Genomic DNA, 27844 nt, shown 5'->3' with positions numbered 1-27844 from the left:
TAAACCATGAGTTGGACATAATTTAAATACTAAAAACAGGGGACAGTTTTCATCCAAATGAACCACTGGAGAAATATTACCATTACCTAAAATAAACACCCAATACCAGAATAAACACAAAAACAATTCCCAATAGTAACAACACTCCTTATTCTGAGAGGGATTTAAAAAAAAAAAAAAAAAAAAAAAAAGACAAGACTAGGCTTTCACCTAGCCCTTAGAGCATCTTTCCATTTAATTATTCCTATTCAGGAGCCAAGCACCAAAACTGGACAGCTGCCTCGACAAGACTGTGTCCAGCAGTGGTGTCCCAGATAGCTTAAGTGCCACTCCTCATCAGAGGCTGTACTTCAGTAATACTTTCAATTTAAAGTCTGTGCTTTAAGAGGGACTCACAGGCACGTGGCACCAGGCAGAGCGCAGTCTGAGGATGGCAAAGGAGACTGCGCTGTTTGTTTAGTTGCCCACACACCCTCTAGCGAGATATAAAATTGCATTTCCAAGCTTTTTGCTTTTTTTCTATAATGAATGATCCCTCTTATCTCGCCAGAGGTGGGGGAGAAAGAGAGAGCTGCATCAGTACAAGGGCAATATTTTTTGGTCAAAAGTTGATACCTTTTAAATTCCCTCCCCCCACCCCTCCCTGGAAGTTATTTCCTTAATTAGGGCTTGTATTTAGTAACCAACATTGGCTGGATAGAACACATATGGCCTGGATACCAAATAAATGAGCTTTTTCTTTCTTGGGTTAGTACTGTGCAGCTCTTGCTACAGTTTTTAAGGAGTTAGGGCTATGTCTGATCAGGAGGCATCTGCAGGATTTTGACGCTCAAGGAATTCTGGGTGAGTCCCAAACAGTTCTGCTTAGAACTAGGCAGAGTCAAAAAATGACTTTGAATAAGTGATTTCTTTATCCAGATGAGTTCAGCATGAAAGCATATGCAGGACTTATCTTGTAATATTTTAGGGTTTTGAAAAACAATGGAATATGGAAACCAAATTTCTTAAAATTTTTTTGGCTTATTTCTTTTTTTTTACCTTAGATGCCTCCTGATTGACCTAGTACACTGGGTTAAAGGGAATTAAAAATATTTTAAAAAAAAAGTTCACTGGTTTTGATTCATCTCACTCCTTTTGCCTGGAGATCAGGCCAAACATCAAGCATGTTGGGAGGGGCACAATTTAAAGCAACACTATTGACTGTAAAGCATTTGCCAGCAATTTACAATGCAAAATGACAGATAATTCTTGTCACAAAGCAAGAGGATGGCAAGCAGCTTTCTGTAGCATGAAAGTTAACAGCTCTCAGGGGTTGCCCATTCCTGCAAGTTTATGTATCAAGGTGGGCAGAGGGCAATACACTTACACAGTACAGGAGGTGATCAACAGAGAGTAAGCCCCGGAACTGCTAATGTTACCAAAGCTGGTACTGGCTAATATTCTGAAATGCAAATTCATGCTTTGTACATACACTGCTCAATGCTGCCACTCACTCGAATTCCCACACTGCAAGGCAGATTAATCTTTGCCCCCTTCTGTTGAGCTTGAAAAGTTCCTCAAACTTTTAAAAAGGGGGAAGAAGCAAAATCAGAGAGCGCATCTCAAAAACATCTTGAATTACAGCTTTTTGAAGTTTCCTTGCTCTCTGGCAGGTTGCCTCCAAAGGTACCAGATGAGACACTGTGGCAGCAAACAGTGAATCCCAGACTTCTGGGTCCCTTTTCCAACTTAGGGTCCCCATAGAGGTCTGCTCTCTACAGTAAGAGGCCAAAGTACTTTTTAGAATTTAGTGTTGCGGAAAACTGAGCCCCTCTCATCTTTAGCTTCTCCCATAATCACTCTAATCCCCTTAATCCCAGCAACCTTCATCCAAAAAAAAAATATATATATATGTATATATATATATATATGAACCCAGAAAAAAACTTATTTACAAAGTTTATACAAGTATACACACCCAATTTTCTATGGGACACGCTTTGCCACAGAGGAAAGAGGGTCAAGGCTCTGACATGTCTACACATCAAGTGCCGTAACTGCTAATGGAGACGTATGTAAACCAGTCTTTAGTGTTCTGCTATAGAGCACAAAGGCTTGTCATATGGCTCCTGCAATGAGAGACTGCTCTTTCCTTTGGGAGCGATGATGTTTTACCTACTCAGCCCAGAAGAAATTTTTACTTCGGATTCTTTTTTTTAAATACATGTATTTACAGTGCGGATGAACTGCAGTGGCATATCAACTCCTCCACATAAAGAAAAAGAAAACGGTGTTGAACATCACTAATATGGTTCATCTTCCAGCCCTGGGCTTGAGTATCGAGTAGAAAGGGAAGAGAGAGACTTCAACTTGAAACTGAAATGAGAAGACAAAAATTTTAAAAAGAAGGAAAAAGAAAAAAAAAGGGAAACAAAGAATTACTATGGTTGATTCCATGGGCTGTGTCTAAAAGATGATATTCTGAATGGTCTCATAGCATAAGGCACTTCGCACAAATAAGTAATAAGCTCTTCAGGCTTAAAAAACGGATGAATAATCAGGGAGAAGTTGAAATGCACTCAAGAGTCAGCTGTTGGAGAATTCTGAAATCGTAGACAAGCTTGTGTTCATCAGGATTCTTCTCTTTTTAGGGTTTCTCCCCTTCTCTTTCTCTTCCTTCCTTGTCCCCTTTCCCCAGATAACATTTTTTAAAAACCAGCAGTTAGTGCAACTAATGTTCAGTCAGCACACAGTGCAAACAAGTGGAACAAAAAAGGTAAATTCCTTCTTTTCAGATTTTTTCTCTTCACCAGTTAAAAAAAGAAAAAAATGTCTGAGCTTTTTTAAGTCTTCATAGTTCCAAAATAAAAGAAGATGAAAAACCCACAAAGAGAAGAGCATCCCCCCAAAACGATGTGTCACAGATCCGAACGAGCCTTCTGCAGTTTGTCAAAGCCTAAAGAAAGAAGGAAGAAACCTAAAATTAACATTTCTGAAAGCAATATGAACTAGTGTACATAGGTTTTCACAATCCCCATCCCACACGCTCTCTGTAATAGCTTTTGCTGAGTCTCTGCCTACGGTAGAATCCACTAAGGATTAAGGACTTTCTGTTAGGCACCCCAGGAAAAGAGAGAGCCTGGAAGTTCCGCTAACTGGCAGCAGTCATCCATAACAATTAAACCAAGAAAAAAAATTTTTTTCCCCCTTACATGAACTCAAGAGCCTGCCAACATACTACCAAACACTGGCTAGTTTTACGTTTGTCTCAGGGTTTTGTGTTTTGACATTTAAATTAGGGAAAAAAAAAAAAAAAAAAAGTGAAAAGAGTAATTTGAAAAATTAGAAAAAAACAGGTAAAATGTTCATTGCTAATTTGGAAATCGTCATCTCTCAAATTATATCAGATCTTCCTTAGAAAAAACTCCAAAATAGCCTACATTCCTTTATGTTGAGCCTTGTTTTGAGCATTTCTACCAGAGCCTAAGAGTCACCAAAAGATGAAATGAGAGGGTGGTCAGGAAACCACAGTGGGCATTTAAAAAGACAACTATCCTCATAACCTGATTACAGATTTGGCTATAAGCTATTATAGGTAATTAAACCAGACTTATTAAGGTACCCATTAGAAATTAAGAGTGAATGCTAACAGAGATGACTGAGTGATACAGGAGTAGAGAATATTTCCATATTCAGAATTGCTGAAGAAGATTCTTTTTTGCTTTCAGTATTTTGGAAGTCTGAATTTGTCTTAAGCACTGCTTACCTAGCACATTACTTAGGAAGACTGCATTCATGGACTTTCCAATGAGACCACAACTTCACCCAAGAGATACTTCCCATTTACCATCGTTTATGCTAAGAGGTGTTCTACCTATGTTTCTATCATACAATCAAGGGCTGCATAATGATGGTTTGGTCAACAATGGATCACATATATGACGGTGGTCCCATAACATTAGTATCATACAGCCTAGGTGCACAGTAGACTGTACCACCTATGTCTGTGGAAGCACACTCTATGATATTCCCACAACGATGAAATCACCCAACGACATATTTCTCAGAATGCATCCCTGTTAAGAAACACGATTGTACATGGTGGGCCATCAAACTTCCCCTACGAAGGAGGATCTTAATTTCTTTCCTTTCTTTAAACATTACACTCACTCAGCTACTGTCCAGTACGCACATGCTTGTTAAGGTTTCTCATCTTCTACAGGCTCACTGTGGTATTCTGCCACATACAGGCTCTTGTCAATGTTACTTGGGATAGGTTTAATTTCTGTTCCCAGCTGCTCCTCAATACTTTTCAGGTTGAAGCGATCATCATATGTGATCAAGTTGATGGCTAAGCCAAGATGACCAAAGCGACCTAACAAAAAACATTTAATTAATTTTAAAGAGTTAAACATAAGAATCAATGTGAATGTGTGAGCATGTAAGTGGCAAAATCATACAGGATTAACGTTTTTGTCCAGTGCCATATGGTCTCCCTACACACACATAACTCTACACCTTCATGTTTCACAACCCAAAATAGTACCCTATTTTACTTTTTCCAATGACAAAATGAATACTCATTTGTGTCAAAAGTTGCCAAAATAAACACACTAAATGGTAGTTACAGACTGCACCACCTAATGAGAAAAATGAGGTTCTCATTTGTGAATTTTATCTCAAATCAAGCATATAGTAAAGTTACTTGAACTGTTTTTTTTTTTCTTTAGATTGGCCCTGAGCTAACATCTGTTGCCAATCTCTTTTCTTTCTCCTCCTTCTCCCCAAAGTCCCCCAGTACATAGTTGTATATTCTAGTTGTAGGTCCTGCTGATTCTGCTACACGAGGCACCACCTCAGCGAGGCTTGCTGACCGGTGCTAGGTCCGTACCCAGGATCCAAACTGGCGAAACCCTGGGCTGAAGCAGGGCACAAGAACTTGACTACTTAGCTACAGGGCCGGCCCTAACTTTTCTTAATAAATGTTCTCAAAGAATTGAAAATTAGTCTTAAATATCAAACAACTAAATTAGATTTAATTCACTGTTCCCATTGCTACCATACTCTATTTCACAAAGGAACAAAATTTAGTGATTAAACTTCTCAGAAAACTTCCATGAAGAACATCTTTCTTTTTCCTCACCTGATCTTCCAATACGATGGAGATAGGTCTCTGCCAGCTTTGGGAAGTCAAAGTTTATTACCACATTCACAGCTTGTATATCAATACCTCGGGTAAACAAATCTTGGGGGAGGGAAAAAAAATCTTCATTATATCTTTCAGTTTAAACATGCTTCTTGGTGCCACTATACTCTTTAACATATATTTTTAGTGTAATCTAAGTTTATTCACTTTATTCAGTAATTCAAATACATTTGCATGTTATTGGCATTACCTTGCATACACATTATTATAAACACTTTCTGCTCATAAGTTACCTTTTCCCAGTCCTCTAAGAAAGTTCTAAAAAAATGATCTACTAAGGTAATTGTGCATATATAGTAAAAGAACCAGGATGGCTGGTCTCTTACAAACTCATAAATGAGTCTCAGAAGCAACCAGTAGTTTTCTTTAGTTTATTTTTTAGTATTTAATCCAAGATTCAAACAGTAAATTATTTTTTAAAAGTTTGTTATAATCTAGAATACTTCAAAAAGAGGTAATCCACTAGCAGTAATTCATGCTTTGTTTAAAATTCATTCACCCCATTCCGCTAAATGATTTCCAACAGGTCTGAGAGAAGCTAATCATTAACGCAAGGCCATTCCTTCTTCTCTGAGTCCCACAATTACTATGCTAATTTAGGTTCTGAAAACTACAAGCAGAAACAAATAAAATAGGCTAATAACTAGGTTTCCCTGCTTCTATCAGCTCCATACTCCAAAATAATCCATGATGGCCATGGTCAGACTAGTATTTCTAAAATACTGCTTTGAGTTTCTAACTCATTATTTTAAATTCCCTGCAGATAAAATGTAAAACTGACATTCAAGGTCCTCCACTCTATACTTTGGTCCTAACATACTTCTCTAATACATCTCCTCAAACCTTCCTCTCCCCTAAACTCATCCACTGATCCTTCCTTAAACATATCCTCTTAGCTGTCTCTGGATCACTTTTTCTTTTCTTATTTTTTTGGCTGAGGAAGATTAGCCCTGAGCTAGTATCTGTTGCCAATTTTCCCCTTCTTTTGCTTGAGAAAGATGAGCCCTGAGCTGACATCTGTGCCAATCTTCCTCCACTTTATATGTGGGTTACCACCACAACACAGCTGACTAGCAGAGCAGGCCTGTGCCTGGGATCCGAACCCACAAACCTGGGCCACTGGAGTGGGATGAACATCAACCACTTTGCCACAGGGCTGACCCCTTTGGATCACTTTTTATACCAGTTCCCTAACCTAAAATTCCTTCTTCTGCAAGTCTAAAACCTATCTAGTTCACAAAGCCAGTTAAAATTCCATCTCTTCTCAGATCACCTCAGCTAGTTACTTCCTTCTCCTACAAAAATTTAAAATTACTCACTATACATACCTCACATTTGCAAATTACCTTCACTCCCTTGTAGATCCTGCTGAATGCCTGTTACTGTAAATAGTTTTACTGCCACATGGCCATGCTCATTTGTTTATGTATTGTCTAAGGATGCTTTCAAGCTGGAATGGTTGAGCTGAGTAACTTCTAACAGAGACCATATGGTGTGCAAAGTCCAAAATATTTACTATCTGGCACTTTAAAGAAAAAGTTTACAGGTCCTGCCTTAGATTTAATGTTATCTTTTTATCTGATTAAACCACAATTCCTTGAAGAAAGGAGTGGTATATTACAAGAATTTATTTACACATTTTATACATATGTCATTAAACACATATTGTTCTGAAAAATCAAAGGAGAAAGCACTTCAAAAACATATCTAAGGGCAATCAGGCAAGCAGTGATTAAGAATAAAACCAATTAACTACAAGAGTAATTCATATCTATGTGTAAGTACTGTAAGTAGGAAGAACTTTTTCTTGAAAAAAAAATTTTCCTACTCAAATAGGGAAATGCTTAATGGCAAATGTCACCTTCTGTTTGCCTATACATTCTGAATTTGCTTAACAATTCTAAGCATTTCACTGATGAACTATTTGCCCTTCTGGTTTATAGGGTCCCCAAGTGCAAGGAGTGTGTGTATATATTTTAAAAATTTTTAATTGTGGTAAAATACACACAGCATAAAATTGGGGAGTAAATATAGTCTCATAGCACCTGGCAAAGAGTAAATAAATATTCGTTGAATACAAATGTATTTTTTGAACGAATAAACTACAAGAGATAGTCGTTCAGAATTCAGTTTAAGGCATCCCCATTTTACAGATTAAAAAAGTAGCATAAAAGAAAAATATGACTTGCCCAGGGTCATACGATTAGAGGTAAAAAAGAGTAGGACTTGGACTCTAATCTTAAAATTCCAGGAGTCTAATAGTCTCCCCACTAAATCAGGTATTTTACATTTTGAGTACTTCAATATAAAGGTCAAGATAAAGTAAACATAAATGTATTAATTCACAGCTGTATTAACTGTCCTTTCAGATGTTAAGGCAGAGAAACAAGATAAACTGGAAGCACGTAAAATATCTGACAGCCCCTTTTTTTGATTCTTGTCAATTAGCCAATTTAATACTCTGCTAGAAAAAACTGAGTTTATTTCTAGAGCAGTGTTTTAAAAAACACAATTTTGAATTATTTTCAATCTTGAGCTGGGTGGTTATATGGATGTATACACATGCAAAAATTTATCCAATAACATACTTATGATCACTATGTGTGTGTGTGTGTGTGTGTACCTCAATACTTAAAAAAACAAAATTTCCAGGTTCTTCTCTCTACCCAGAAGTCTAGTTTAGACATTTTTTTTTGCACTTTCTCCCAAAATCCCTCCAGTACATAGTTGTATATTTTAGTTGTGGGTTCTACTTGTAGCATGTGGGATGCCGCCTCAACATGGCCTGATGAGCACTGCCATGTCCGCATCCAAGATCCAAACTGGCGAAACCCTGGGCTGCCGAAGCAGAGTGCCTGAACTTAACCACTCGGCCATGGGGCGAGCCCCTAGTTTAGATTATTAATCTCATACAATTACTAAGATTATATTCTCAGTGTAGAGATGGAAGGATACTGAATCCATGTGCTCTGAACGGACTGTCCACCTGCCTCCCCAGTTTGCTTTTCTTCATGTACTGAAATACACACCAAAATACAAGCTAGTCTGCTTCTGGCAAAAAAATTAAAAGGCCACAATAAACAATTTCCAGAACAGTTTTTTAACATAATTCATTTTTCCTATGCTATATATAAGTCACTCGTCTGCTAAAACTATTCAGAAAACATACAAATCCCAAAACTGGTTTAAAAGGTAGAGATGAAGCATAAATACGAGAACAAGTCTTCTGCAGATTCAGATATGGAACCGAATTTTAGCAGTTAACTAATCTCATTCTCAACTTCGAAATTCTAAGTGGTAGTAAGGTAGCTGGACTATGTCACTGGCTCTGCTGTATGATATGGACAGAGAAAGTAGAGTAGAACTGAGGAGAAAAACAATGAGTAAAGGAAAGAAAAAATACTTACCAGTGCAAACAAGATTGCGGCATAAGCCATTTCGGAAATCATGAAACACACGATTTCGATGTTCCTAGGAACAAAGTGATGCATTTGATTTGATTAAAAGTTATTCATACAGCCCCAAATTTTCCATAATCTCTCCTATCCGAACAGTTCTTTATACCCCAAATTTGTTCACACAAATGAGATGAGCCAATTCAATATGCATAAATTAAAAAGTAAAAAAAATTAACCGTAGTTTCCCATGGGAATTAATAAGCAACTAATACACATCTACGCATATCTCTATGTAGCACTTAATTCTTAAAGGTATTTATCTTTTGCCTTTTTTGTTGGAGTGGATTTAAAGTGACAATTTTCACCACATTTCTGCATATCTACTTTTAAAATGTTTCAAACAGAAGATGCCAAAAGTTTCACTTGACCAAAAACATCTATTTATTTACCTTTTTAGTTATTATATAACTAAAAAAACGGCTTTCCAATTAAAAAACAAAAATGAAAACACATCCACCATGACTAGAGTAAAAGTGATCAATCTAGCATCTGGCAAACTCGTCTCTCTTTTCACTGTAACGTTTTTTCATTCTGAAATATTCTCTTTAGCTTAGTACATTCATTTCCTATGAGATTTCTAATACTGAGTTCCTACGTGATGGTACAGGCATACATCGAAGATAGCAGGTTCAGTTTCAGACCAGTGCAAACAGAGGAAGTATCACAATAAAGTGAGTCACATGACTTCTTTGGTCTCCCAGTGCATATAAAAAGTATGTTTACACTACACTGTAGCCTATTAAGTGTGCAATAGCATTATGTCTAAAAAAAAACAATGTACACACCTTAATTACAAAATAATTCATTGCTAAAAAATGCTAACCACCAGCTGAGCCTTCAGCAACTCATAATCTTTCAGCTGGGGGAAGGTCTTGTTGATGATGCTGATGGCTGCTGACTGCTCAGTGTGCTAACTGCTGAAGGATGGGGTAGTTGTGGCAATTTCTTAAAATAAGACAACAATGAAGTGTGCTGCACTGATTGGCTCTTCCTTTCACAAATGATTTCTCTGTAGCAGGTGATGCTGTTTGATACAGTGTTTTACCCACAGAACTTTTTTCAAAATTGAGTCAATCTTCTCTAACTCTGCTTCCGCTTTATCAGCTAAGTTTATGTAATATTCTAAATCCTTCAGTGTCATTTCAACATCTTCACAGCATCTTCACCAGTAGTTTCCAACTCAAGAAATGACGTTCTCTGCTCTTCCACAAGAAGCAATTCCTCATCCATTAAAGTTTTATCAGGAGGTTGCAGCAATTCAGTCACATCTTTAGGCTCCACTTCTAATTCTAGGTCTCTTGCAACTGTTTCCACATCTGCAGTTATGTTCGCCACTGAAGTTTTGAACCCTTCAAAGTCATCCATGAAGACTGGAATCAACTACTTCCAAACTTCTGTTAATGTAGGTATTCTGACCCCTTTCCATAAATCACGAATATTCTTAATAACATCTACAATGGCGAATCCTTTCCAGAAGGTGTTCAATATATTTTGCCCAGATCCATCAGAGGAATCACTATCTAGGGCACTATCCATAGCTTTAGGAAAACTATTTTTTAAGACTTGAAAGTCTAAACACTTTTTGGTTCATGGGCTGCAGAATGGATGCTGTGTTAGCAGGCAGGAAAATAACATTAATCTCATTGTACATCTATCTCCATCAGAGCTCTTGAGTGAACAGGTACACTGTCAATGAGCAGTGATATTTTGAAAGGAATCTTTTTTCTGAGCAGTAGGTCTCAACAGTGGGCTTAAAATATTCATTAAAACATGTTGTAAACAGATGTACTGTCATCCAGGCTTCGTTGTTCCATTTATAGAGCACAGGCAGAGTAGATTTAGCGTAATTCTTAAGAACCCTAGGAGTTTTGGAATGGTAAATAAGCACTGGCTTCCACTTAAAGTCACCAGCTGCATTAGCTTCTAACAAGAGTGAGCCTATCCTCTGAAGCTTTGAAGGCAGGCATTGACTTCTCTGTAGCTATGAAACTCCTAGATGGCATCTCCTACCAATATAAGGCTCCTTCGTCTACAGTGAAAATATGTCATTTAGTGTCGCCACCTTCATTAATCATCTTAGGTGGATCTTCTGGATAACTTGCTGCAGCTTCCACGACAGCACTTGCTGCTTCATCTTGCACTTCTATGTTATGGAGATGGCTTCTTTCCTTAAACCTCATGAACCAACCTCAGCTAGCTTCAAATTCTTCTACAGCTTCCTCAACTTAGCCTTCACAGAATTGAAGAATTAGGGCCTTGCTCTGGCTTAAGATTTGGCTTAAGTGAATGTTGAGGCTGGTCTGACCCAGACCACTAAAACTTTCTCTGTATCAGGATTAAGGCTGTTTTGCTTTATCACTCATGTATTCACTGGAATAGCACTTTTAATTTCTTTCAATAACTTATCATTTGCATTCACAACTTGTCCAACTGTTTGGCACAAGAGGCCTAGCCTTTCCTATCTCAGCTTTCGACATGCCTTCCTTCCTAAGCTTAATCATTTCTAGCTTTCGATTTAAAGTGAAAGACGTGCAACTCTTCCTTTCACCTGAAGACTTAAAAGAGGCCAATGTAGGGTTATTAATTGGCCTAATTTCAATATTGTTGTGTCTCAAGGAACAGGAAGGACCACGGAGAGGGAGAGAGACGGAGCAATGGCCGGTAGGTGGAGCAGTCACAACACCACATCTATTAAGTCTGCTGGCTTACATGGCACAGTCCAGGGCACCCTTAAGCAATGATAACAGTAACAGCAAAGACCACTGGTCATAGATCACCATAGCAAATATAATGAAGAAGTGTGAAACACTGGGAGAATTACCAAAATGTGACACGGAGATACAAAGTGAGCAAATGCTTTTGGAAAAATGGCATCAATAGACTTGCTCTACACAGGGTTACCACAAACCCTCAATTTGTAAAAAATGCACAATCTACAAAGCACAATAATGTGAAGAGCAATAAAACGAGGTATGCAACTGTATCCCATCTATGACACTAAGCTGCTTTGAAAGACAAACGTGAGTTGGTTAATATAATATGTTCTTCATCTGCTGGTCTACAGAAACAAACTTCCTTTCAAGAAATTTCCCAATGTTATAGTTAGCTCACACAAAAAAATGCTGTCTTGTTATAGTTTTGAATTTTCTGTTAAATCAAGTTCTGGGGGCCGGCCCCGTGGCCGAGTGGTTAAGTTTGTGTGCTCCACTTCAGCAGCCCAGGGTTTCACCAGTTCAGATCCTGGCCACGGACATGGCACTATTCATCAAGCCATGCTGAGGCGGCATCCCACATGCCACAATTAGAAGGACCCACAACTAAAAATATACAACTATGTACAGGAGGATTTGAGGAGAAAAAGCAGAAAAAAAGAAGATTGGCAGCAGTTGTTAGCTCAGGTGCCAATCTTTAGGGAAAAAAAGGGAAGAGATTTTCTTCCAAAAAGAAAAAAAAACCCCCAAAAACACCAAGTTCTGAAACTTAAAGATTGCACCCTTTTCTTAAGCCGAACAGTAGAGCAAAAATATATGGGCTGAAGAGGTACATGAATTAAAAATCTAGAGCAGTGTTGTCCTACAGAACCTTCTGCAATGATGGAAATGTTCTATATCTGTACTTTCCAAAACTGTAGCTGTTAGTCACATGTAACGTGGCACTTGAAATGTGGTGAGACTGAGGAAGTAAATTTTAAATTTTATTTAACTTTAATTCATTTAAATTGTCACATGTTCCTAGTGGTTAGTGTATTAAATAGTGCAAATCTAGAGATTACCTGGAGAAGGGAATAAAATCTCACATGTGTACCATGCTTGACAGTTTACAAAGCACTTATCATATATTATCTCAATCTTCCTAACAACCCCATGAGGTAAGAATTTGTATTATTACCATTCTATAGTTAGAAAACTGAAACCCCAAGAGGTTAAAATGAAGGGTCCTTCACCTACTAAGGAATAATTTCTTCTTAAACTCAGGGCATTTAGAGGAGCATTAGAACAAAACAAAATCCAAGAAATATTTAGAAAAAGATGTAAAAGAAATCTGTGCAGGTTCTAGTTTTACACTCACCTGCCTCATTTTAGCATGGATATAGAAGCAAGAATAACCCAGTTGAGAAATCTTCTTGGCTAGCAATTCAACTCGCTGAGAGGAGTTACAGAAAATGATTGACTGGTTTATCTGAAGCTGAGCACAGGAGAAAAAAAAAAAACCATGAGAAAAACAAAAACTTCGTTTACTTTGCGAAATCTTAAAAATACGGACTGGCAAACAAATGTTAAAAACATGGTCTAAGACTCAGAACCTCATGATACAAGAGAGATGCAAAACAGTAAAAATTGTAAACACTATTCATTTACTTAATAGTCACAGACAATAATTTATACATTTTACTGTAGAAGAGTATGTATTTAATAAGGGACACACACACCACCCCCCCCCCCAGGAATAAAATACAGTCAGTTCTCATTATTTGTGGTAGTTGTTTTCTATAAACTTGCTCCAAAAACTGAATTAGTGAATACAGAAGCACTGCTCCTAGGGGAAATACATGGTTAGGTTCCTATGATCCTGTGGTCCTAAGTTTCCCATCAATGGATCAACAGATAACCTTGTTTTATGTGTGTTACTGGTTAAAGACACCTTATTTATTCACGGCCAACAGCACTATAACTCAGGCCTGTACAAAGTTTGCCCAATACCTACTTTCTTCCTAAGGCATATCAGTCTTCCTGTGCTTAGGAGCACTGGATAGCATTTCAGCACTATGTACAGGCATTTTAAATAGTGAAATCAACAACAAAAAAAAGCACAAAAATGCAAAAAATGTGGCATTAAATACACTGGGAAAAGGATATTCGTTTATAGGATGAGAACTGAAACAAGGCGGCAGTGTTGCCTTGTTCATCCTCAGCTGGGAATATGCGTGACGACTCAAATTTTTTCACCATACTACACATCTGCAAAGGACTTCAAAAGCATGCAAGAACTGATTTGGGGGCTAAAAAGAAATTGTGGTGAGTAGGTGAATTTGCAAAGAATGAGGATTGACCGTAATTACTGTGAATAATGAAGACTGACTACAATTAAAGTCAAATTATTTTAGAATCAAAAGTGCATGTGATTTGTCAATCATACAGTATCAACTTCAGATCAACAACTGAAACTGCCTTTTAAAAAGGGAAAGCTAAGAAGTTTTTTTTTTTCATCAAAAAATGGTGGGAAAACTGATAGAATTATCTGCTTCATTGGGGTTAAGTAATGGACAGTATTCAGCAGCTGAAGCCTGTTACTTACCCTGGAGAAAAGTGTGTTGAGGCAGTGTACTTTTTGGCGCTCAGTTACATATGCGTAGTACTGGGTTACTCCCTTCAAAGTTAGTTCCTCCATCAGGTTAATCTCATAAGGTTTCTGCAAATGGGAATTCTGAAAAAAAGAAGAGTCTTACACTTAAACGAAAGCAGAGGGTGGCTCTTAAACTCAAAATATATCCTATATATTTGTCTGATAAACTCTTGCTTTAAGGGATACAGTTCGCTTCAAAAACAAGTATACATAATCTGTCACAGAAGAAATAAATTAACATAAAACGGGAGATATCTAACATTTAGCTATATAGCTAAATTACTATTTTGTACTTTGTATATATGATTATTTTATAATAGATTTACCTAGCATCAATGGCTATGTCAGCCTGACACCAAAAGCTAAGTGAGCAACGAAGAATTCATCAAATTACTACTGCATTCTTTAAAAAAAGCCAAAAACCTGAAATAATCAGCATAAAGTACAGACTGGAAATAAGACGTAGTTATGGATAAAGGTATGCTCAAGGGCGACAGGACAGCACCGCTTCCAAGTACAGATTTTACTCACCATGAACTTCTGTACACTAAGAGGGAAAGTAGCAGAATATAATAAAATCTGTCTGTTTTTAGGTAGCGTGAGAATAATATCCTCCATTATCTGCACAAAATCCTGTGACAGCAACTTATCTGCCTGCAGTACAAAGAGAAGACAATTTTAAAAACAATGAAGTAATGTCTAAGGTCTCTGATTAATAAGGCATCATCCAATAAGAGCATTCATGAAATGCTCCTGGTTGTAGACAGTAAGTTCTCTACAACAACGCATAGTCCAATGGCACCATGACACATGCCCAGCGACTCAGAAGGGGAAATGTCTATAATATCCATCTTTTAGGGGAAAAAAAATCCTAGACAGATATAATCCTTCTTCCCATAAGAGAATTTTAATGTGATTTGCATTAGAGGCAGTATGGTATAGTGCTTAGAGGTACAGACCGCACAGTCAAATTACCTGGGTTCAAAGCTTGTCTCCTTCATTTATTAGCTATGTTGGGAAGTTACTTAGCCACTGAATACTTCAGTTTCCACAATTTTAAAATCAGGATGTCTACTTACTGTAGTAAGCACTTTACAGGATACCTACCTTATAGGGTTGTTGTAAAAATTAAATGAAAGAATACGTAAAGCACATAGTGCTAGCACATAGTGACTAATAAATGTTGCCTTTCATTACTCAAAGATAAAAACCTGATCTGAATTAGACCATGATCGACCTGATCCAGTTATCTAAAACACAGACCAAATATGAAAGTGTGTAAAGCGTTTAAAAAGTATAAAGTGCATAAAACACTGCTAGATCTCAAGGATACAGAGACGAGTAAGTTCTTAAAAAGCACTTATAACCTGGTGAGATAACATACATAACAGAACGAAAAACCAAACGATACAAAGTCATATATGCTAAATCAGAGGTTAGGGACATCACATGCTTTTTAAGACATATCACTGAATGGAAAGACTTAGAATAAAACAACTCCTCTTCTTGAAAAAGAAAAATAAAACCTAAACTACCAGCATCCCTAAGTACAAGACATAAGGCTGAACTACTTCTATAAATGCCTATCATCTACTGCCTTTAAAGGACAAAACATGTTTTATAAGCAAATTATTTCGAACTGACAAGAGTCATGCATTTATTAGAAGGTAATAAGCACAAAAGAGCTTTTGCTTCATTCACTGGCAGTTATAAACAAAGCACAGAATAGTTTCTTTCCAATGAAGAGACATTACCTCATCCAATACTATCATCTGGACATGATCAACTTTTGCTACTCCTTTCTTGATAAGATCCAGGATTCTCCCAGGGGTAGCTATCACCACGTGCACTACATAAGATTAGAAAACATATTCTCATTAATTTTAGCTTGGGCAACAAGGATATAGTACAGTTTTATCATATCATCATATATATACTATTAGAAACGTTGTAGAGGAAGGAATACTACACAGAGAGGCAAGAATGTGTTTTAGGATATGGATTTCCATTTCATCTTAGGTTGGCGAGAGAATACTTGTTTGTTTCACCTCTACCCAGAGTGGGCCACAGCTTCCCAAATCACCCACTCCAAATAAGGGGCATACTTTTATCTTAAGACAATCTCCAATGAATAATAAAAGGTATACCAGGCTTCTGATACAGTAGTTTGCCTCTAATCTAGAGCAACAGTCTTTAGAAGACTGTTAAAAGGATCAAATGAGATAATCATTTTAAATAACTGTGCAGTATAAAGAATATAGTAATTAAATAAACTGAATGGCAATCATATATAAAATTCTGACTAAAATTCTATGCATAATTTTATATATAAGGATCTCATTCTTGCTGTTTTATCTTTTTTCACTCAATAACGTATCATGGAGAATTCTTCAAGCAAATGAACACAGATCAGCTTCACTCTTTAATAGCTGTGTGCAGGTACATCAGACTATACCCCAATGTATTTAGCCAATCTCCTCTGACATTTGGGTTGTTTCAATTTTTCAATACTACAAACCACACTGTAGTAAACAACCTTGCATTTGCCCTATTATTTCTTCAGGAAAGATTCTTGAAAATATACATTTATAATTTTGAAATATAATGCCAAATTACCCACCATAGAGACTGTATCAATTTACACTACCATGTTGCAAGACAGTCTATTTCTTTCTCCACAAACTCACATTATTGCTTACTAATATTTTTTAGCTTTGCCAATCAGATAGGCACAATATCAATTTGCTATTTTTACTCACATTAAAAAAAAAACCCAGTAAGGTAGAATATCCTTTTAATTACTATCAATTTGTCTTTTTTCTCAACTGAAATGGTCATCTCCTTTATTCATTTTTCGACTGCAATGTTTCTGTTCCTTATTAATTCTTAAAAATAATTTTTAATATATTACTGAAAGGAAACAGCTGTGTGTGGAATTGCACTCAGAGAAGCAGACCACCTTACAGCAATCATTTCCTACCTGTGTCATCAAGCCTCATTATGTCATCCCGTAAATTGGTTCCTCCTGTGGTTGCCATCACTTTGGCCCCTCCCATGTGTTTGCTGACCTGGATGCAAATTTGACTGACCTGTAGAGCAAGTTCTCTAGTAGGAACAATCACCATTGCTGGAAAACATCAAGCAACAGAGAAAAGAGAAAAAAAGGACACTTATTTTAAGAGTTTAAGAAGCTACACAAATACTGCTCCTTGCAATCTAGATACTCAGCCATATTAAAATTTGAATCACAATAGGCCTGATTCTGAAAAGTCAAATGAGTAAATCTCCTTAAAAAAAAAAAAAGAGAGAGAGAGAACCTATTATAAGTGTTCCAGATTTAGACTTTCCCCAGCAACACTGCTATATAAATCTTGTACTCTTCTTAGTTACAAATCTTAAAAGGGTTCTTTGAGTTGGCAACCATTAAGCTCAAAGATCAACTTAGTTTTTCAGTAAGAGATTCGCTAAACACCCAAATTGGAAACTCCTGCTGCCCAGGTTCCATTTATATCAGGTAAAAGCAGGTAAAGGGAAGACGGGAGAAATATTTATAGACCAAGAAAGCTGAAAATTGAAGAAAAAGCTTTAGAGGTGAAAACTTAACTCTGTTAGCTTACTCTGGGTACAACTATGGAAACTTGTTTCTTCCCTACTGCCTAAGCTCTTAAAAATCCCCAAACCATAAGGCTTTAAAGACAAAAACTTCATGTTTCTATAAGGAACTTTGCAGACACATAAGCCACAAGAAACAATTCAGTTCCACAGTTTGTAAGTAGCAACATCAGATAATTTAACTTCTCACAATCTTAGCTTTCCTATCTCTAGGGCAATAATACTTATTTTGCCAATTCCACTGGAACATTGTCAAAACTGTGTAATATGTAAAAGTACTTTGACAACTAGCAATCTCTTTAAAAAGTTAGGAACCATTTTTACAAGACAACCAGGCCAGGGGCTAGCCCCGTGGCCAACTGCTTAAGTTCACATGCTCTGCTTCAGCGGCCCAGGGCTTCGCCGGTTTGGATCGTGGGCGTGGACATGGCACTGCTCATCAAGCCATGCTGAGGCAGCATCCCACATGCCACAACTAGAAGGACCCACAACTGAAAATACACAACTATGTACTGGGGGGCTTTGGGTAGAAAAAGGAAAAATAAAATCTTAAAAAAAAAAAAGACAACCAGGCCAAAAGGTGTGAAAAGAAATAGTAAATACTAATTCCAAACTATGTAAATTCTGACAAAAAAGATGGTAATGTCTTCCACATAGCTCCAAGTTTAAACTGCCATTTTTAGTTTAAACAAACAACTAACCTTGTATATTGTCCTTCTTTAGGTCTAGCCGTTCAAGTAAGGGAATGAGGTAGGCACCGCTCTTGCCTGTTCCATTTTTTGCTCTAGCTAAAATATCCCTACCAGATAAAGCAATGGGAATGCTCTCCTCCTAAAAGAGACAAGACAATGCAAATTATTTGTGAATAAAAACAGGATGTAAGCCAACTCTTCCCTAACATATAGTGAAGGTATATACCTCTTTGGTATTGCTTTAAAGTGTCTTACATTTGCATTTTACGAGAATAAGTAGAGATCAAGTAAATGAGCAAGACCAGTCAACACCACCATCATTATCAACCAATATTTACCAGAACTGCTTACAGACTACATATTAAATTGTATCCCAATATAATAAAAAAAAGGTCTATGTGAGTGTGTATGTCTAAGGAAGCTGAGCATCAACAACAAAGAAAGAGGAGGAACTTGGCCTGACACATAAATGGTACTTGATTATATAGAGAAAAAAGCAAAGGACATTTCACAATTAAAAACTGGAGACAAAATGGCACAAACAATACAAAGACTATATATGCTATTTTGAGATCAGGAGGCCAATTTGAGCACAATGAAAAATGATAGCTTGGACAATTTACCCTTACACAAAACAGGAATAGACTATAAATGTTTAACCTCGGGTCCTAATTGATATTTATTCATTACATTACATAAACTTCAATATCTGTATCCTGAAACATGATCAACTGGAGGTTCGATTCTATTCCAGTTATCTCAATCCATGGTCACATCAACCTAGGGTGACGACTTGTTTTCATATTTAGTTTACTTCATCATGAGTGTTTTGCAGAAGATAACATTTCCTATTAACTTAGGACAAATTTCCTAGACAATAGCAAAGGATTCCCAACAATTACACATATACAGAGAGAAATTAAAACAGCAGGACAGGTATAAACAGGCAGGAAATAGAACATTTCTATTTCTATTTCTAAAACTAAAAATTTTAAATTTCTAAAACCAAAAAATTAGGAAAATAAATTAGAAGATTCATAATCACTGTAATAATTAGTTCTTTCTATGCCTCAGCTAACGATCAAAAGAAATGATTTCTAGCACTTTCAGTCTGTTATTGCAGAACTATCTAAGTCATAAGCATCATGACTCCCATTTCTCACCACAGCACTCATTCTATCCAGAACCCCAATCACAGGGGTCAGGTGGGTTCCACACGGTCAGGATAACCAACATAGCTGCCAGAACAACTGTGAAAATGGTCCAGGGACATTACTGTTATCTTGTTCCTACAGCCAGCATTAAACAGTCTGTTTATTATGGTAAAGCAGGTCAAAGAAGAAAACTTTGGCTTTGACCCTTTGGTTTTAATCTCTTCCCTCCTACTTTGAGTCAAGTGTTAGCCCATTATTCCCATGGGTTCATTCTCTTCTACGGTTTTTAAACAGGCTACTGGCACACTACTCAGTTCTATGGCAGAAAAAAGGCTAGGTGGTCTCCAAGGGTTTCCCAATGACTTTCTGAGTCACGTCCTTTAAACGTATAAAACTCTTGAATGAAGTGAGGCAGGGTAGAATTAGATTGGGGGTATCCTAATTCCTATTTTGAGTTCAACTTAGATTAAAGCAATTGACTTCTATTCCTCTGCTCTCTTTGATACAGCTTATGCTCTACAGAAACTGTTTAAGGATAAGGCTTTAATGAAAGTAAGTCAGTCTGTAAGTTAACATGCAGTGAAATACATTTTGCCGCACATGGTGGTCATTATGGCAGTCAGGGGATTCAGTACATCCACAGTCTCTGACTACTGTTTCCTAGGAAGATTAGTTAATATGAAGCAAGGGAATTCAAGTCAGGCTCAGACAGCTTTGAAATCCAAGAGGAAATCATGGGGGGCTGCCAGGGAGAAGAGAAAGGAGGAAGGAAGTCAAAAATTCTTTAAAAACTTACTGTGTGCTGGGCACTATGATAGGTACTTATATACATCATTTATACCCTTCCAAGTTAGATACTTTTCGTTTTACAACTGACAAAATGGATCCTCAGAGATTAACTGTTTTGCCCAAGGGCACAAAAGCAAGAAATGCTAGAACCAGGATTTGAAGTTAGGTCTGCAAATAACAACATGTAGCCCAGGATACGAAAAAATCAGAACCCTCATAAACTGCTAGTGGGGATGTACAGCCACTTTGGAAAACGGTCGGGCAAAAGGTTAAACAGAGTTACCATATAAACCAGCAATTCTACTCCCAGATATGTACCCAAGAGAAATGAAAATATCTCCACACAAAAATTTGCACATGAATGTTGATAGTGGACTTACTCATAATAGCTAACAGTGGAAACAACCCTACCAAATGATGAATGGATAAACCACATGTGCTGTGGTCGTACAACGCAACATTATTCAGCAATAAAAAGGAATGAAGTACTGATACATGCTATCCCATGAATGAACTCTAAAAACATGCTAAGTCAAAGAACCCAGTCATAAATGTCCAGAATAGAAAAATCCATAGAGACAGAAAGCAGATTAGTGGCTGCTTAGAACTAAAGGAAAATGAAGGGTGACTGCTCAAGGAGTTTCTTTCTGGGGTGACAAAAATGTTCTAGAATTGACTGAAGTAATGGTTGCACAACTGTGAATATATTAAAACCATTAAATTGTACACTTTAAATATGTGAATTGTGTAACATGTGATTTATATCTTGATAAAGCTACCAAAAGAAAAAAAAAAACAACAAACAATCCCACAACCTTAGGTCTGATTCTGCCGCCTCAGGTCTCCAAGTCCATGTTCCACTGTAGGGCTGGGGACTGATCCAATATGTATTTGTTGTGTTTTGGTTACCCTAATACCCATTTCCCTTTCTTAGGAGCACCCTAACTTTCTTCTGAGGAATTACATCTCTGTCACGCCAATAGATAGTCTAGCCAACCTCCTTGGTCAAATGGCAGACATTGACTGAAACCAGAGCAGCTGAATGCTCCTTTCTAAGAACTTAAATTGTTGTAGTGCATATAACAAGCTATAACAATGTATAGCTTCCTAAGCCCTTCAGAGCTGCCTCAGATCTTGGCCAATTCCAACTGTATTTCTCCAGACTTCTTAATCGTGTGAACTACTGATATTCTTTCAATAAATTTCCTTTTGCTTAAGTTAGCCGAAGTTCATTTCTGTTGCCTACAACCACAGAATGGTATACTTTGCAATTTCCTAGTATTGAGAAGCATTTTACAAAAGCGTGGTTACCTAAAAAAGCTCAAAACTGCCCAGCTAACTGCTTTTAGAGGAGCAGCTTCTTAGTTCCCAGAGCCAGCTGGGCTTCAGAACCTTAATTTCAGGGGGAAAAAAATGGTACCATGGAGGAGGTAGCAACGGCTGTCACAGATATCTACTGCTACCTGAAAAAAGGAGATGGAAGACAGTACTTTCAAAAATAACTAACTTATGGAACACACCCCAATTTTACCTTAGTAACCAATGGGGAAATGCATTTAAAGACTTTTTTGACACTTTAGGAAACAATTCTTTTAGCCATAATAAATCCATAGTAGGAGGAATGGTTTACAAAAGAATTAAGAAAGCTGTAATTTCTACTATAAATAATGAACTATTAATCCTTATTAGATCTGGTTGACAAAATAATTTCTCAAAATAATTTGAGATTCTCGACCTGACATGAAATTTTATTGCTAATGGTTAAGGAACGTCCATATTTCCCTCAATAATGAACTACTGGCATTTCATCACTTTCTTATCTAAAAAATCTTCAAAAGCTGTGCCCAGGGGTCTGGAAGGAAGAGCTGTCACCTCTCATCTCAAAATTAATATAAGGTTTCCCAATGTTAAGCAGAACAAAACAGTAGGTTCTTAAGCCCTCCAAAGAAGTCTGTGTTCCTATAAAGCTATCTATGCCTTTAGAACAGCACAGTTACGCTCCTGGGCACATCATTCAAACCTAGAACTAGAGTCACAGATGGCTGCACCAAAGGTAGATGTGTAGGAGCAATCTACAGTATATCTGGTTCCAGCCTGTGAGTGTAAAATCTTCTTGTGAGAGGATATGATTTCAAGTGCCTCATTTTTCCAATAATCTTATGGCCAAACTGCAACTAAGTTCCATCTCTTAAAAAAGATTCAAACGCAGACGACACCTATCTGATCAAGAAGGCTTTTCTATTTGGGAAAAAAATGCCTGGATAAAACTGTAAAACTAAGTACTATAGAAGACAATAGCTACATTGGTGGGGGGAGGGGGGACAAGTAAGGAGAGAAGGCAGACAAGAACAAAATGAACAGAAGGCCAACAGTCATGAGGTCAGATTTTACTACAGAATTTCTAAATTTCTTTTTTGGTTCTAAAATCCTAACATTTATGGTTACATTGAATGATTTCAAGAAACATTATCTTGTGTTTCCCACAGATTCTGAGGCAAAATAACAGTGAAGAAAAAGGCAATGTGAATGGTGGTCTTAGGTATCTAATAATACATATTCATACAGTGCTTTGCCATTTCAAACATATTTTGTTATATATTACATTTGATCCTTACAATAAAAACCCTGTGAGGGAGATGAGTTATTATTTCTACTTTACAGAAAAAGCTAGATGTCAGCCTGGCTAAGTGGCTGGAGAGTTAATTGGCTATATACTATATCAATACCGAGAGTGCAAATAACAAAGTCAATTTTAAATTTTAATACAAAGGTGGGAAACAGGAGCCAATAACGGTGCATTAAGAATTAAAGTCTGCTGGACCCACAACTAAAATATACAACTATGTACTGAGGAGATTTGGGGAGAAAAAGCAGAAAAAAATTTAAAAAGATTGGCCACAGTTGTTAGCTCAGGTGCCAATCTTTAAAAAAAAAGAATTAAAGTCAGCTAATGAACCAATCTCCTTTTTTTGATAAAACTACTATAGGGAACAATAACCTATAATATTTACTGAGCATTTAACATGTACTAGGCACTGCACTAAGCATATCAACATGAATTATCTCACTTAATCTTCACAACAACCCTATGGTTATACTATTCTATCAATTTTATAGGTCAGGAAACCAAGGCTTAGAGGGCTATCTCAAATAATTAACTTAGAAAAGAATGGAGCTGGGATTCAACCTGGGCAGTCTGACTGCAAAGCTAGTGCTCTTGTAACACTTCTCTAGACCAAGTTCACCTACAGACATATGTTAACCATAATTTCATCAAAGCAGTCTAAAACAACTGAACATCTGAAGGCCTAATTCCTGCCATACACCTTGTTAAGTACTGGAGACAGAAAGTTGAACGATATGGTCCCTACAGTAGAAGAGCTCTCATAACATTTTTCATTTCTGTAGATAAAATGGATTAACATGACTACATTATAGAAAAGTAGAGGGGCCAGCCCAGTGGCACAGCAGTTAGGTTTGTATGTTCCGCTTCGCCAGCCTGGGGTTCACAGGTTCGGATCCCGGGTGTGGACCTACCCACTGGTTATCAGACCATGCTGAGGCAGCATCCCACATATAAAGTAGAGGAAGGTAGGCATGGATGTTCGGCTCAGGGCCAGTCTTCCTCAGCAAAGAGAGGAAGATTGGCAGCGGATGTTAGCTCAGGGCTAATCTTTCTCAAAACAAAACAAAACTGTAGAAAAGTAGATTCCTAAGTACTTTTAACATCTGCACTCAAATTGCTTATATGATAACGAATAACCTTATCTTGATACTTTCTCCAGCCATAATAAATTTCTTTCAGTTTGTCCACAAAGGCACACTCTCACCCAGAGGCTATCACTATCCCAGTGTTCTCTGCTTGGAACATGGATCACTTCTTTCAGGTTGTTCCAGCTTCTCCTAATGATTACACAGATGTGCAATTTCAACTAGAAACTTACACTGAAATTATCTGTACAATCAGCTGTCTGCCACCAGACTGTGAGGGCAGGAACTCTGTCTTGTTCATCACAACATCCCCAGTGTCTAACACTAACACTTTCTGGGTCACTCAAAACATGTTTCCTCAATGAAAAAGTGTTCAAGGCCACGGTTTGTCCTTAGTACAGCTTGGACTCAACAGTTTCAACTCACGTGAAGACAACAAACAGGTTTATCAAATTTGTATATGTATACTACTTGTTTATGTCTACATGTATGTATGTGTGTAGATGTGTATACATACATCTATTTCCTTGCTCTTTCCACTGAAAGGGCCAAGGAGCAGAGTGCACCTAGTGCTCAGATCTTGGTCTCCATTACTGCTCCCCACAAATTGGAATCAGGGCTCCTTGGAGAAATGGCTGCTTCCAAGGCTGGGGCAGGATAGGTACAGATTAGCTTGGCATCATGATATACCAAAAAGGAAGTGATTAAGAAAAATGAAGGGAGTGGGGAAGGGTAAACAGGTGGAGCACAGAGGATTTTTAAGGCAGTAAAACTATTCTGTATGATACTGTAATGGTGAATACATGTCATTAAACATTTGTTCAAACCCACAGAATGTACAATACCAAGAGTGAACTCTAATGTAAACTATGGACTTTGGGTGATAACGTATCAATGTAGGTTCATCAGTTGCAAGAAATGTTATCACTCTTGTGGGAGATGCTGATAATGGGGGAGGCTATGTATGGGGGGGCAGGGGTTTATGAGAAGTTTCTGTAACTTCCATTCCATTGCTATGAACCTAAAAACTGCTCTAAAAAATAGTCTATTAGAAAAAAAAATGAAAGAGGCACATTACAAACACACAGGAACCAGCTTGAAGGAGCTCATACTGGCCAAATCCAGGACAATATGAGCACAAAAATATGACTGGGGAAAAAAAGGAATCATGAGTCCAAAAGGATAATATATAAAGACAAAATGAGTAGCATAAGGAAAGGCTCTTTACAGGGCAAATATGGAAGGAGTGCTAGAGCTGGAAACTCATAATCCATGAGAGTAAAGACGAGATCATGCAAGAATCATCAGTGGATGCTGAGACGGGAAATTTTGATGAAAAGTAGGGTATTTGCGTGGTCTTAAAGTGCTCCCCACAGACTGCCTATTAGTTTAAGGGACGGGGGGGAAAAAGCAGTAATTATGCTGTAGAAAAAGCACACCATTTTGACAGGGTACTCAAAATTAAAATCACCAATGAGGAATAGATGGACACTGTATATACCTCCAAACGTGATACCCTGAGGAGGCCATAACATGACTTCCACAGTATTGTGATTAAGAACACATAACCTGAATCTAATCACGTGGAAACGAGACAAACCCCAAATGAGGAATGTCCTATTAAAAAGGGAGGCTCTTTTTAATGTCAATGTCATAAAAGACAAAAAAAGGACAAGGGAAATGCTCACGATTAAAAGAGGTTAAAGAGACATAACAACAATATGTAATACTGATCCTAGGACGGATCTTAGACAGAAGAGAAAAAAAAATGCTATAAAGGACACTCTGGGGTCAACTAAAAATTAGAATACAAACGATAGATGAGACAGAAACATTGTATTAACGTTAAATTGAAGATAACTGTACTATGGTTATACAAGAGAATATTCCTATTCTTAGGAAATACACACTCAACTATTTAGAAGTGATGAGCCATGATTTTGTAACTTACCCTTAAAAGGTTCAGAAAGTGTATGCATATATTTGTGTGTACATACACGAGAGAAATGTTGGTTTGTTGTATCATGCCCACAGAACAAAAAGAAAAGTATGTAATGCTTAACTCATAACATTAAATGTGATAAAAAGAGGAAACATACCTGAATAGGAGATGGCTTTTCCCAGCCCATTTCAAAAATTCCCATCAGTAACTCCCGTTTCAAACAGTAATCTTCAAACTCATTTCCTTTTGTGGAGGTCACATCCTACTCAAACAAAAAAAACAAATAACAAAAGAATAACAAGTACAACTGAGTTCCTTTGGTAGTTAGTATGCTTAAGAAAGTCTGTTTGAGAGACTAATACTTTATCTACCCCATTTAAAATATAAATATATGCAGATTAGTTCTCTGTCTTGACCCATATTTCAACTATTCCTGAAGAATAACCACTATCTTTTTAGGACACACAAGCCATTTGAAAACTATGTTTTGGGGAAAGAACATGCTGTGGTCATTTTCTTCTAAGGACTGGTGGAATACTGTTACTTCTGTATAAGTATCATGCTATGAACTGCAAATCACAAGAAGTGAAGTTAAATACTAGCTCCACCACTCATTGCCTACAAATATCCTAGTCTAAACCAGGGTTTCTCAAGCTCAGCACTACTGACAATTGGGTCAGAAAAATCTTTTCCTTTTTTTTTTGAGGAAGATTAGCCCTGAGCTAACATCTGCTGCCAATCCTCCTGTTTTTGCTGAGGAAGACTGCACTGAGTGAACACCCATGCCCATCTTCCTCCACTTTATATGTGGGATGCCTACCACAGCATGGCTTGCCAAGTGGTGCCATCTCCGCACTGGGAATCCGAACTGGTAAACCCTGGGACCGCCGAGAAGCAGAACGTGCGCACTTAACCGCTGTGCCACTGGGCCGGCCCCAGAAAATTCTTTGTGTAAGGGGCTGTCTTGTAGCATCCCCCTAGGTTTGATAACCAAAAATGTCTCTAGCTATCGCTAAATATCCACTAGGGGACAAAAATCACCCCTGGTTGAGAAACTGGGCTAAGAGAACTAACCTCTCGACTTCCATTTTCTCATGCACAAAATAGGGCTAATACTGAGCTTGAATCTTACTGTGTTGCTGTGTGCAAAAGAGAATTTTGAGACTATGCCTTGAAAACTATAAAAGTATTCCATAAACTAGGTAAGCTATATATATCTATAAATACAATATTTAACATACAGACATACATTATGCTACTATTAATATAAATCCTCCACATAGTGGTAATTTTTGGCAATTCATCACATGAATTTGGTGAATCATCAAATTCACAATTTCAACTTACGTAAGAGTAAACACATGATGCCTATTGTTATTATTAAGTAACTATTCCACTTTTACAGTTTCCACATCATTTTTCTACTTGAATTTTACAACCAACTTACCGAAGTTTTGATTCTTAGATCCTTTGGAGGGAGTTTTAAAGTCTTTTTCCAGTCATCACCAGGTCTAGAGAGAACACAGTAAAATTGAAGCATCAGAACTAACAGCATTACTATTCTAATAATACAAAGATGATTCATCTCAATTATAATTAAGTTCTAAAAAGTACAGTAAATTTAGTCTACTGCCATTTACTTAAGAATACAGTTAATAGAAACAAATAACTTGAGAAAAACTGCTCTTCTTACAAAGAACAATCTAAGGAGGGTAAAAGCAAATCAAGAATAGAAGGTAATAAGGCATCCATCCTCTTAAGAGAAGGAGTGTAGTATATTTGCGACTGTTACCACAACTGGATGTTTTCTTTGACCTATGGAGATTATATGTGTGTTTTAATTTAAATTAGCTGCCAGCATCTAAAAATTAATAGATTTCATGTAAAAGTCCAGATTCTGGCTTTTCTTAAAAAACTGGAAGCTTTAGCCACATTGGTTCCAAGTTTCCGCATGGCAA

General features: G+C 37.3%; 1 protein-coding gene across 6 annotated transcripts in view; it reads right to left on the bottom strand.

The window, feature by feature from the left end:
* Positions 1-1036: 1036 nt before the first annotated feature.
* The window catches only part of DDX6 (DEAD-box helicase 6), a 33575-nt gene continuing 6767 nt past the window's right edge, over positions 1037-27844 (bottom strand). For 3 of the 6 annotated variants that reach the window (XM_044752115.2, XM_070490139.1, XM_044752113.2), the window contains exons 3-14: positions 27334-27397; positions 26044-26148; positions 18300-18429; positions 16967-17113; positions 15741-15835; positions 14518-14640; positions 13939-14067; positions 12712-12828; positions 8593-8656; positions 5123-5224; positions 4172-4354; positions 1037-2935 (exon numbers count right to left, since the gene is read on the bottom strand). In XM_044752115.2, coding sequence (XP_044608050.1) covers positions 4179-4354; positions 5123-5224; positions 8593-8656; positions 12712-12828; positions 13939-14067; positions 14518-14640; positions 15741-15835; positions 16967-17113; positions 18300-18429; positions 26044-26148; positions 27334-27397 — 1252 coding nt within the window. In that variant the 3' untranslated portion in view covers positions 1037-2935; positions 4172-4178. Of the gene's footprint in view, positions 2936-4149; positions 4355-5122; positions 5225-8592; positions 8657-12711; positions 12829-13938; positions 14068-14517; positions 14641-15740; positions 15836-16966; positions 17114-18299; positions 18430-26043; positions 26149-27333; positions 27398-27844 lie in introns of all 6 variants that reach the window. The other 3 variants (XM_070490141.1, XM_070490142.1, XM_044752114.2) reach the window with 2 other exon arrangements.

The sequence above is a fragment of the Equus asinus genome, chromosome 20, assembly GCF_041296235.1.
Source record: "Equus asinus isolate D_3611 breed Donkey chromosome 20, EquAss-T2T_v2, whole genome shotgun sequence".
Classification (NCBI taxonomy): Eukaryota; Metazoa; Chordata; class Mammalia; order Perissodactyla; family Equidae; genus Equus; species Equus asinus.
The sequence above is the reverse complement of the archived record's forward strand: the minus strand, read 5'-3'. Positions and strand labels throughout refer to the sequence as shown.